This window comes from Pundamilia nyererei, unplaced genomic scaffold (assembly GCF_000239375.1).
Source record: "Pundamilia nyererei isolate P.nyererei 1_Seehausen unplaced genomic scaffold, PunNye1.0 scaffold00062, whole genome shotgun sequence".
Taxonomy (NCBI): Eukaryota; Metazoa; Chordata; class Actinopteri; order Cichliformes; family Cichlidae; genus Pundamilia; species Pundamilia nyererei.
This window is the reverse complement of record NW_005187463.1, coordinates 716640-729085: the sequence shown is the minus strand read 5'-3', so window position 1 is coordinate 729085 and position 12446 is coordinate 716640. Positions and strand designations below refer to the sequence as shown.

At 44.5% G+C, this 12446-nt stretch overlaps 1 protein-coding gene across 1 annotated transcript; it reads right to left on the bottom strand.

Annotated features, from left to right (window-relative positions):
* Positions 1-5637: 5637 nt before the first annotated feature.
* On the bottom strand, positions 5638-12175 carry cdc42ep3 (CDC42 effector protein (Rho GTPase binding) 3). Its single transcript, XM_005735089.1, has 2 exons — positions 11531-12175; positions 5638-7474 (listed from the first exon to the last, which is right to left on the bottom strand). Exon 2 carries the CDS (start codon positions 7248-7250, stop codon positions 6177-6179), a length of 1074 nt encoding a protein of 357 aa, XP_005735146.1. The 5' UTR covers positions 7251-7474; positions 11531-12175; the 3' UTR covers positions 5638-6176.
* Between the last annotated feature and the right edge of the window lie 271 nt (positions 12176-12446).

The following is a 12446-nucleotide window of genomic DNA, read 5'->3' as shown; positions in this document are numbered from 1 at the left end:
GTAAGTATGCACTTACCTGTCTAAAAAAGTTCTAAACAGGTCAAATTTGTCTACAAACTAAGATTGAATCATTAGTTGGGCACCACATTAGCAACGTATTCAAAAGTAGCTAGCTAGTATTATGTAGGTCAATTGATAGTAGTTAGCCAGTTTAAATACAGTCAAAATTTAAAGCCTCCTTTTCTAGTCGGTAAACCAAAAACACTGTCTCATGCCAAAAATTTATTTGTAGGTTAGTGGCAGTGTGATCAAAATTTAGCCAGCGTGCAGCCCCTCAAACTAACCATTTATAGGCATGATATTGCACACTTATTACCAAACTGTAAAGTGAATTGCTAACTTGTAAACACCTTCCAAACTATTCTTAGGAGTGCTATGTATTCCCCAGTAAACACCACTCCCAGGCCACGATTATCCTAGATGGTGACTTGGGGCAGTCGTCTTATTTGTCTGACAGATGTTGTTGACTTGCCATAGGAAAAGATGGTAAGTGATGTCATTGACATCTATAAGGGGAGATAACTCTAAGCCCATTCCCCTCCCACTACCTTCCATCTACATGACACTGAAGGACTTTTCAGAGGGCTGTTTGGATGATATGCATTAAAGAGCAAATATATAAATACCACCTATGTGTGAATATAGATCGCTGACCCAGAAAAACACACTTATGGGCCGTTGCTGCCCTGGGTTGAGGGACGTGCCATAAAAAAAGAGAAAAAATAGAGGCACATGTGATCTTAGAAAGACTTGCTGTATTTGGTTTCGCTTCCTTGCAGCCTTAGAAGACAACGTGCATTGCTGTCTGGGCTCAGTTTCCTTCTCTGTCTCCCAAGACAGGAATAAATATGAATAAAAATGAATAACTCAGAGACTTTGTACTGTAGGGTTAGCACAGACTTTTTGTGGTAGAAGATATCTTTTATAAAGTAGAAGAAGACACTTTTGCAAAGTAGATGGGTGGCACGGTGGCTAGCACTGGTGCCTCACAGAAAGAAGGTCCTGACTTCAATTCCACCATCAGGCCAAGGTCTTTCTGTGTGGAGTTTGCATGTTGTCTGTGTTTGTTTATAATTTCCCTTTAACCTATCCCCACTAACTGCATGTCTTTGGATTGTGGGAGGAAGCCAGAGTACTCAGAGAGTACAGTTGGAAACTCTGAATTGCCCATAGGTATGAATGCAGGAGTAAATGTAAGTGTGAATGGTTGTCTTTGTCTATGTGTTAGCTCTGCGACAGACTGCCGACCTGTCCAGGCTGTACCCTGTCTCTTGCCTTAGGACAGCTGGGATAGGCCCCAGCCTGCCTGGCGACCCTGAAAAAGGATAAACAGATGGATGGATGGAGAAGATATCTTGGAGTATCCATACACTAATTAAGCAAAGACAAAGGATGGTGACCCTTGTAGATTAATGCTTGTTGTGTTGTGTCTAAAGAGAAAAATAATACATTGCAGGGTTTAAAATTTGAGACACAAAGTCACCACTAAGTCTCAGTTAGCAAACAACCCCCCTCATATAGAGCTTTTAAAAACACTCATTCAAAGTATTCAGAAATTGAAGTTTGAAGATGGTGAAATTACCACTGTACCCTTATCAAGACTACACAAATAGAACACAACTAACACATTCATAGAGAGGCACGAGTAGGGAAGTGTCATTTGTGTGGAGCTTGTGTTACTTCTTTCAAAGTAAGAATTTAAATCAGGCCTTACCTTTTTCAGCACTAACTGTAAAAAGTCAATAAGATTACATTTCTATCTATATTGAAAGATGAAAACTCAGATTGAAGTTATTTGGACAGTTCTTGGTATGTTTTGGTCTCGGTCCTATTAACACACCTGTGAAGGCTTCTACTGTAACTACACACTGAAGAAAAAAGATGCAGATGAATGAGTCGTACACTCCTGGCACCATAATCAAACCTGCCTGGGGTTTGTCAAAGAGGCATTCTGGTGCCTGTGAGGTGACACTGTTCTGTTTAACTGTCCTCCTCTTTCTGCCCTCCTTTCAGCTCGGCCCTCACGTGCTAAAGATACAAACTCAACTCTCTATGGTTACCGTCAGCCAAACAATAGTCAACAGTGCCGTGAACCTGAAGTATATGCTGCCTGCCAGACCAAACTGCATGTGAGCTCGCTCATATCTGCACTGCATCAACTCCTGCTCAAGCTCATTTTATTCAGCCGCAAGAATAAACTTTCTTTGCTCTCTCCTGTTGTCTTTTGGAAGGGCGCCGCGGCACTACGCTGCTAAATCAGCAGATCTACAGAACACTTGAGTCCAAGCGCTATGCTCAGCATCCCAAAGAAAATGTTCCCAAGAAACTTCTATAACCAAAGCCCCGATTATCATGGCAGTCAGCTTTGGAACGTGTACAGTGTGTATCAACATTGAATGATATCTCTCCAGCAAGCAAAAGAAATATTTAACAATAATATCTCTGTGAGAAGCTGTGCTCATAACTCAGATATTTTATCCTGCCCAGACTCTGGGCTGCATGAAAAGTGCTTTGTTTGAGTTTGGGCTCTGCTGTAGGACAGTTACAGCAGGTGAAGACATAAGAAGCTTTATCCCGATGCTTGCATCTCATATGTCCCCAGGGACCGTGAACAGGGAAACATCTTATTTAACTTTCCGCTCTCATCTGCCTGAACGCAGCTCAAGTCCGACTATGAGGGACACCTCTATGTTCAGAAGACAGTGCGTGCATTATACAGCTCTGTTATAGAGGTAGGGTGGAAAATTTTGCTTGGTCTTAGCTGTGCTTTCTTTGGCACTGGTGGCCTCTGGGCCAAAGCCTGTTCATCTAGGAAATGACAGCTTCACCTTAGCCCGGGAAACTAAGAAGTCGGATCCCCGGGATTGCTGTGGAGGAACGCAATGTAAGGCCAGGTGTTTGGAGGAAAAAAGCTTTGCTTGCTTTTTATATGACGATATTTGCCCCAGCAGACTCAAAGTATATTTCCTGAATATGCCCTGTTTTTCTTTCTTGTGTCGTGTACCGTTCTACTAGAGCACAGCATCAGAGTCAGTTTCTGTTTTTGTCGAGACACCAAGTGGTTGGGGAAATTACAAGGCAGCAGGTGGCTACACCCGTGCCCTCCCTATCTCGGCAAACATCGCTAATTTGCTCCTCCGTTCCCTGTAACACTGTTTTGCCTGAACAAAAATGTTTGTATGGAGGTTTTACAAAATGAACATTGCTGTGAATCAAGTCCAAGAGAGAGTCTGACAAACTGAAACAAAAACACGATATCAAGATATGCTAAGCAGTGGCTTGCTAGCGAAACAAGTGGAATATTGTACTACATCTGTGGGTGTCGCACAATGAGCTGCCTGATTGTGCTGCTGCGTAGCATCTGTGTGGTGTTATCACGGAATATCGGAGGCAGTTGGAGTTGAGGTTTCTTCAGGTCAACCTTCCACCTTGGCCTTGTGGTAATGAGAAACAGTCCACCAGGACTACTTCCACCTTCCCTCCCTGCTTTTTTCTCATCTGCCCTCAGGCCCCAGGAGACCTCTAAAGCCCAGAAACAAGACACAAGAGACTCCTGATCTAGTTGTATACTTGAAATGCAGTAACTATTATTCAGGCTCTGAAATGACATAAAATCAATCTCACATGACACAAAAGCTGTCTAACTTTAAAGGCAGAGCCCCAGGTGGTGAGCTAAAGAAATGTTCATCTCGTGTAGGGTGCTGAACTCTCAGCAATAAACAGAGTGTAACATATGTTGAGTATTTGTGTTGGATTTCATCAAATGCTGGTATTTCCTGGCATTTTTTTTTATGAGAGAACTTTGGAATGTGCGTGGAAATATGTCTAATATGTTACACAACGCACTGAAGGGCTGTGGTTACAAGCTGTTTTGTAAAAACAGCCTGCTTGGGGTCCACACCTGTCAAAATGAAGGCTGTCATCAAGTTAGCGTTGGACCAGTGAAGACACGAGCATAGCAATTACCTTGACAGCTAAGGTTTTCATTACTCATCCTCAGAGGTTGTGCGCTCCAGCTAAGTATACGCAAATCCTCCAGCACTAGCGTTGGGATTTTCCAGTGGTTGGGATATCTGCCATGGCATGGGTTTTTCTTGCGTGGGGAAATGCTCATGTCTCCTACAACATCTGGTTTCGCAGCGGCTTCGGATGCCTCGGCTGAGCCGGTCGCGGTTGTTTGTGGACATTCTGAGGCCTTTGATGGATTCTGAACGGTTTGCCACATTGCCTCAGTAAATGACAGAAGCAGAATTGGAGCCAGATAATTATTTGCATATGGAATTAGCGAGCTAACACAAACCAAATTGAGGTGGACTTGTTTTTCTCTAAAATATTATGGCACGGGGATATGTGGGTGTTGGGGGAAACCTGCCCTCCATAGGGTCTTGTTATGACTTAGACCTGTTTGTCTACACTCAAGGACCTGTGCAGACAGCAAATTTAACTGTGGGGGCCAGTGCCGATGGGTAATTGCAAAGGACTGCATGGAGAGGTAATGACTGATGTCCTGTTCTTTCAGGCTGTTGCTTCAACACTGCTGGCTCAAGGTTTGCCTGAAGGTTGTAAGATTGTGTTTCACAGCCTTATATCTCTGTACACTCTGGCTGATAGACAGTGCCCCCCCCCCCCCCCCTTTTACTCGGAACAGCTGATTTATGTCTGGTCCTGGACACTTGTGCTCTTTGGCTGGAATGCAAAGAATTTCAAAGACCCCCCTCCTCTGCCTGTCCCATCCTCACGCAAACAAATGGAGCAGGCGCCTGCCTGGGCAGATGAAAGCCCACCAGTGCTCCCACAGCGGGGCAGGGAGGGAGAATGTAAGGAATGGAAGAGGCAAGAAGAGAGATCCATTCGGTTCAGTCAGTCTGCCTGTTTTTCTTGGATTTTCAGACTTGATTTATCAGTTGACCTTTATTTTAAGATAAGGAAGACGTAAGAAGCTGTACTACAACAGATCTACCCACATTACAACAGTTCTGTTCTGTTATAATGTGTCACATACTCTAAGAACGTCTAATGATATTAGACTACTTGGGTCGGACAGGTCGCCAGCCTGTTGCAACCATCCATACTCACGTTCACGTCTATGACCAATTCTGAATCAGTTAACCTAAACCCATCCATGTCTTTGGGTTGTGGAAGTGCATACTCCAAAAATAAAATGCCTGGATTTGAACTTAGGACCTCTTTGCTGTGAGGCAGCCCTGCCTGTCTTTAATTTACCCAGTAACTTCAATTTACAGTAAGGCATTACTCAATGGGGATAAACTACCTTGTAATAAAATAAAACTATATATTTATAGAAGGCCCCAGTAAATGTATGCTCCTCTGAGCTCAGTGTTTTGTGTCATAGTTATAAAGGCTCAAATAATTTTGCCTAATGATGCTGAATCTAATTACACTGCATGTGGTTTCTAATTAGTCCATATTTAATTGTTGTTTGTTTTATGGGCATAGCTGTCTTTGCTCATTATGTCATGAGAAATATAATTTTTCTAGAATAGTTTTTTTTTGGTTTTTGATACAAAGGTTTTGTCAGTACATCATGAAATGTACCTTATCTAATCATCTTGGGACTCTACTCTTATTCCTGCTGCTGCACACATTCCCTGTAAGAAAAGATAGCCAGATTACGGGGAAAATGAATTTATTTGTGTTAAAGTTTTAAAAACACAAATATGCATAGTGTTTGGTTGTTTGAAATGTGGCAAATGAGTTATGTGACAAACGAAACCGTGCTTTGTTTAACAAACTTGAAGTCACAAAATGCAGTATGTTCTTAGAGAGTGTGAGAATCGAGAGTGAGTGTAAAAAAAGGACCTAAAAGCTGTCATATTTTCAACATAAGAGCGTCAGTCTATCATGTAGCGTTGTTACAGTCATTTAAAATCAAAGACAGAATGGCTGTTTTAGCTGTAACTCAAAAAGCACATGCATCTTAAGCATGCTAATGGCATGGCAAACAAAACAAAGAAGAAGACTCAACACTCCTTAGAAGCTAGAATTTAAGAATGCTTAAATGTTTTGACAATAAAAACATAAGCAGCTTTGTCTATTGTAGCTGGTTTTCATCTCAATGATATATCCAGACACCATTTTGATTGCTTTATGAGTCTTTCTCTCCGCGTGGCTATATTTTAATAATTCCCATTCTCCTCTTGGGGACTCAGTGCAGCTCAAGGCCTGCTCTTTGCTGCGGGTTTATCCATTATGTTGAGCACATCGTCCAGGATGGATGGGCCCAGATCGAGTTCGAGGGAGAGGAATGACCCTGTGATCTGGGCTAGGGAATCCTGTGATGTGCTCTTCTCTTTGGTAAACTCAAACTCGAAATCACAAATGCGGCCATCTTCCACCCCACTGTCCCTGTCCACCCACTCTCCATTGTACTTGGAAAGCTCCTGCTTAAAACCAATTGTAATGTCATCGTTAAAGTGTCTGTAACTGTTGCAGTTACCGTTGCCGATGAGACTCCCGCTCCCATCGTAGCTCTTGCCCTGGAAGTCTCCTTTCCCGCTCAAGCTGTCAAAGCTGCTTGTGTTGCTGTTCAAGCTTCCATTAGCTTTACAGATGCTGTTGCTGTGACCATTGATATAATAGGATGATGGATTGTCAAATCTGCTTTCACTCTTGTTTATTTTGTTAGCTTTGGCAACCTCCTTAGAAGGGGACTTATCTGTGTTCTCAAGCAGATCCAAGAGCACGTCAGGCTTTGACTGGAAATCTGTGGAGGGTGATGAGGGCTCATTGTTGAAGATGTTCATGGAGCGCAACAGAGCATCCATCTGCAAGATCTCCACATCTTCAGCTGTGTCAGGTTTCGTGGAAGGTGCCGGTCCCATGATGTCCTCCAATGGCCCTGGTTGCATGGAGAACACGGCAGAAGAGATCACTGGAAGGGTGAGGGCCTGGCAGCCACCGATAGCTGGGAGGGAGATTGCGTTCTTGAGTACTGGTGAGGGAGTCTCGACGAAGGAAGCGTCGCCTGTGCTGTTCGCTCGCAGAAACTCACTCTGGACGCTGTATTGTGGGTGGACGTCTCTTTTTCCCGGTAGGAGCTCATACTGTCCCTGGAGGAAGGACATGTCTCCAAAGGCATCTCTTTCCCCGCCCTTGCCAATGTGGATGGTGTGGCGAAAATCCCCGAGAGGTGGACTGATCATATCAGGTGACAAAATATCTCTCAGGCGACATTTTTTTCCCTTCTTATTATTGGTGGGTTTAAGATATATAGGTGCTTTCGCTGGCATGGCTGTCTCTAAAGAGGAAATCTCAGATATGCAGGTTAGAACAGTTGGAAGTCCTCTATAAGTTCTTGATGTTGCAGTTCCCCCAGGGGAGAAGCTCAAGTTACATTCTCAGTTGCACGCCTCCACACAGGACTCCAAAAATGATCGCAGCATTGATCAGCAACTGGCTTTGCGAGCAGGGCTGGTGATGTTCAGCAATATAGAAAGATCGAATGGGCGCTTTCCTGAAATCAGAGACAAAAGCAGAATGCGTCAGCATTTTTCTAAAACTTGACTTCAGCAATGAAAGGAAGTTGTTTGATGAGAACTGCAGCTGATACAAAACCTCTACTCAAGAAAAAGAAGTCAACACCAGTTCCAGAAATAAACTCTAATACCAAATACTACAAGAAAATAAGACCCTCATCCACACTTTGCATCTAGCAAGCTAGCACAAAGAAGAGGAGGGCTGGGTCTCTAGGCTTTTTTACTCCTCTATTTGCATTTCCACACGTGAGCCAGCTTTGGCCTCCGCAGATCTGGACGTGCTAATGTGGAACAGCTGGACCGCAGATTGAGAGAGAAGAGGCAAAGGAAGGCTTTAGAAGGATAACAGTCTTTTTTTAGGAGCGAGCTACTGCTCAGACATGCACAGAGTGATGGGAGAAGGTGGAGACCCAGAAGAGGGAGTGGGGGGCGATGAAGGGGTTTAGGGGGGATTGTGTGAATGAGGGAGAGAACGAGGGATTACACTGTAAGTGGATGTTAAGAAAGAAGATGGTGCACACTGTGAATTGATTTGGCTTTGATGAGGTTGGCTCTGATTAATAAGTGGGAGATAGCAGTTAGGTTGCAGCACATCAGACTGAGTAGAAACTATTAAAGAGATTTTGGATTGGTTACAAAGTGCCTGATTGCATGCTGCCGTTTCGAGAGTATCACCACGTTGCCTATCGTGTAGTTTGGTGTAGGTAAAAAGAGCATTTGAAATGACGCAGGAACCAAGGAGAAAGGGAAAGGAGTATAAAGGAAGGGTGCGTGGGTGATGAGGGGGGTGGGAGGGAGCACCAGTGAGAAGAGAGCTTGCCCATTTATAGACATATTTACTTATGAGAGGTCTGTCAGCAGTGACTGTCTGACAGAGAGCACCGCTGCACAAAAGTGCCTGGGCGGTCAAGTCCACCCCCACTAAAAAAAGAGAAAGAGAAAAAAAGAAACGTCTCACTGACAAAACATCCACATTCCTGCTGCTACCGACGCATACAGACACCCTGCAACAGCCTTATCACAGCCACTTTAAGTAGGCTGTGATTATTCAGGAGGCAAATCAGCGTGCAGCCAGAGAGACAGACACTTGCTGTGAATTTGAATCCAAACCGCAGCCTGGAAATCACCCGTTTTGACCATGACTTCCTGTGTCTCCAACCTGTTTTGCTGAGCTGGTGCAGCATCAAAATCTTTCCACTACATCTTTAATAAAATGTATTTGGAGTACAAGCTTAAATCTTCTTACTGTAGAAGCTGTAATTGGAAGACAAATATATCTATCATCATCTGCAAAACGCTGGTGAGCTATACACAGCTATGACATGTGTGAGTGTGTTAAATGGCAGCTCTGCTCTCTGAGGGTTCTTGTCTTATTTGAGTGCCGGTGTGAGAGTGAGTGTTTGCGCGAGGTGCCTGAGATAGCATTTTTGAATGCATGCCATGTGTTTGAAGAGCGTGTTTGTTTGCTAATAGTGAAGGGGGAGAAAGGGAAGGACAAGAGAGAAGGGAGTAGAGGATGTGCTGCAGTATTTAATGGGGGTGTCAGTGTAGGGGGAGCATGGCAAAATCCTGTACTTGTTTAGCTCAAGCATTTCTCATACTGTATCTTGTTTTCTTCCTTTTCTCTTTTTTCCAGTTTCTTTTAAAGCATCTCTCCTCTGTTCGTTCTGACCTTGACAGCTGATGCTCACTGCAGTGGGAAGCTGGGCTCGGGTAGGAAGCGGAACAAATAGAGCACCAAGCCAAAAGGCTTCCTGTGCACTCCAAGTGCACAGCACATCCACATGTGTTATACATTTTTTTTACTGCTCTTCCCAAGAGCAGGAGGTCACAGCTGCCCTCCTGGATGAAACCCTTCCTCTCGTACATCCTTATTGATTATTGCACTGTTCTGATTAAATTATTCCAAATGCCTGGCTGTGCTATTCTCTGGACAGCCCGTGCATTGCATCAGATGATGATGTCGGCCTAAATCAATAGTATGGACAGAAACGGTCTAGCCACAGAGCGGCTCAACACTTGCAACTCTCACAAGGAGACGTATGCTTTACATTCTAGTCAAGGTCAACACTTGTGGCCTGTAAGAAGTCAGCTGGTACGGTAAGCCTGAAGGTCTGACCTTCACATCAGTCATCCTGCTGGTGGCTCAGTTGGCTTATATGGCAAATATGACTGGAATTTCAAAGGCCACCAGCAAAGTACGAGGAAAAAAATGTCCTCATGTTGGTCTTTCAAGTATTGGTTGCCTGTGCATGCCTACAGTGGAAACTCTATATGGACGTTAACTTAATGAGAAATTGACTAGTTTACTATTGATTTGTGTGTATGTGGGGAATCACAGCAATGGTAGGCTAAGCTTGTGTTGGCCCAAGTGGTAATCAATCAATTGCAGCTCCTCAGGGTGTTCCAGGATGGACCCTCATGGGCTCCCAACCTAATGAATCCATTTGTGACTCTGCAGGCTGTTAATAGTTGAGCAGGTATATTCTAGTGTATCTCACAGCCAAGTCTAGATTTGCACCCTCATTTTGGAGCTACTCCAAAAACAGGCTGCAAGGCAAGCATGTGCTGAGAGGTCTGACAACCTTCTGGCGCCACTGCTGCAGAATGCCGACCAGAGCATTTGCACTGCCCAGGAAGTGAGGCTACGATGGCACCTTCCTTTCAGAATAGCTTGCCCCAGCAGCCGGTCATTCAGCTGCTGGATAAAACGACTGTGTCATTGGGTCAGCAACAGCTATCTGTCTGGGCATGAAGTGATCTGGAGCCACTCCAGCCTCTTTAAAAGTAGAGCTTTGCCTCATCAGTTCAAGCGCGGAGGCTTAGATACAAACAAGGGGGCAGCAGAAGGAGCGAGGTGATGAAAATGGGGTTGGCATCTGGTAATTAAACTAACGGCTCGTGATTTGTCTGGTTATTTCTGGACATCTAAAAGTCACGTGCAGTATAACTGGGCCAGTATATTTAGAGAGGCTGTGTAACTTTACTGTGGCCTATATAAATGCTACAGTTTGATGACACTTTAGGGTTCACCGGTGCTCTAAAAAAAGCGGGTGCAGCTGCTTAAAATATGACCGGTATATGACTTCACCTGTTTTTAAAATAGAAACTTGGCATCCCCAAAAATATCCCTCCAGTGATGGGATTACTGTGCTGGCATATCATCAGTGCTGCTTAAAAATAAATAGCATGCTATTAGCAGTTGTAGCTGGTCTCAGTTCCTCCCACTGTCTCTACAAAGCAACTTCATGAAAGTTTGAAGTCTCCACATACTCCTCTGACATCTAACCATGGCCTTGACTTCTATTACGCCTTTGAATAGCAGAAAGACCCTCATTTTGGGGCTGTTATAAAAAGCAAATGCACATACCACACAGGGTAATGGTAGCCTTACAAAATAGCCCGAACTCTTTGTTACATAAAAAAAACACCAAAAAAAACACCCTCAATTATAGGCAAAGGCCTTACTTTCGAGGGGCCTGGTGGTGGTGCTGGGAGTCGGCTGAATAGCAGGGTGGAGTATTTGCTCTGCCCCTCTTTTTCACTCCCCTTGTGCCACCCGCAAGCATGGCCAACACTTGCTAGAGTTATCCTTGGCAGAGATGAGCAGGAAAAGTATGATACATGAAGAGAAAATAAACACATACTGGCAAAGAAGACGTGTTTTTTCCCTTCCTCTTCAATATAACCATAAAAACCTCCTCAAGAATCTGCGTCCCTAGACAGATGAGGGCTAAGCCAGCTCTGCGTTTCACAGGAACATGCCTTAAGCGTGTAGTCGGACTAAAAATGTCTCTCTTGGAAAGCGGCAAGGGTATCATGTTGCTCTGAGCAGTTCAGCTCTTGTGTTACATGTATGCCAGACAAATGCTTAACTTACCATGCACGCTTTTACTGTTACCAAGCAATATTTCATTCTGCTACAATTACTCACTCAGACCCAAAAAAACTTACATCCCATTATTGTTCTCCAATTCAGATTACAGTACAGGAAGAGAGTGAGAAATGAAAGTTGAAGTTCCTTCTGTACTCACCTCAGATGCTTTTGTCGGGGGAGATCTGGAGTCTCCTTGGTGTCGCTGTGATTCTCCTGAAAGCTGCAGCTCCTGGTTGATATGCGTGCTTGTATGTGTGTGTGTGAGAGCTCAGCGGCTGCTGTGCTGCTCCTGTGGCTTGTTGACACTGCCCTAACGTCTCTGCCTCGAGGCTGCACTTCTGTCGACTGGGACGTCTGCCGGACAGCTGTTTTGGAATTGCTCTCCGATTTCTCACTGAAACAAGTCAAGTCTCCTCCCCTGACTCCCACTGCTTCTTCCTCTCTCTCTCTCTCCTCTCGCTGTCTCTCTCCCTCTAGCAGCACCTGTGCATGTCTGTCCTCTCTCCTCCCCCGAGCTGGGATTTTTTAGGCTGCTCTGCGGTGTTTGAGGATCATCCTTGCTTCCTGTTTCTTGGTGGAGCTGCGGTGCTGAGCGAGCACAAGCTCTGGTCTCGCAGTCCCAAAAAAATTAGCACTGCGTGGAGAAGAGCAAATTCCTTAGGGGATGTCTGGCTGTCTCCTTTCTAAATTAGTCCTCCGTGATATATGCTGGGAGTTTGCGTTCCCCTCACTGCTTTTCTGTCTCTCCATATCTGATAAGAACTCCTCTGCTAACATAGCCGGCAGACACGCTGGCTGTCTCCAGAGCCTCTCTAACCTTATCTGTCTATCACATGTGCACACCCATACTCTCCAATTTTTTCTCTCAAGCTGAAAGCCTGCACTCCAGTGCCTTTTAAAAAAAAATTGGTTTATGTTGTGCATAGACATTTTGAAAAAAAAAAATTGCAGCAGGCTCAGGCAACACCGTGTGACTGAACTAATTACTGCAGAGTGCTGCAACACTGCAGCACGTGCAGGGGACATTTACAGTCAGACTTATAGGAAGCACAAGGACAGCTCTTTTTCCCTAC

What these genes read in the sequence shown, in the direction of transcription:
- cdc42ep3 (XM_005735089.1), bottom strand. Translation starts at nt 7,250, where the DNA reads ATGCCAGCGAAAGCACCTATATATCTTAAACCCACCAATAATAAGAAG.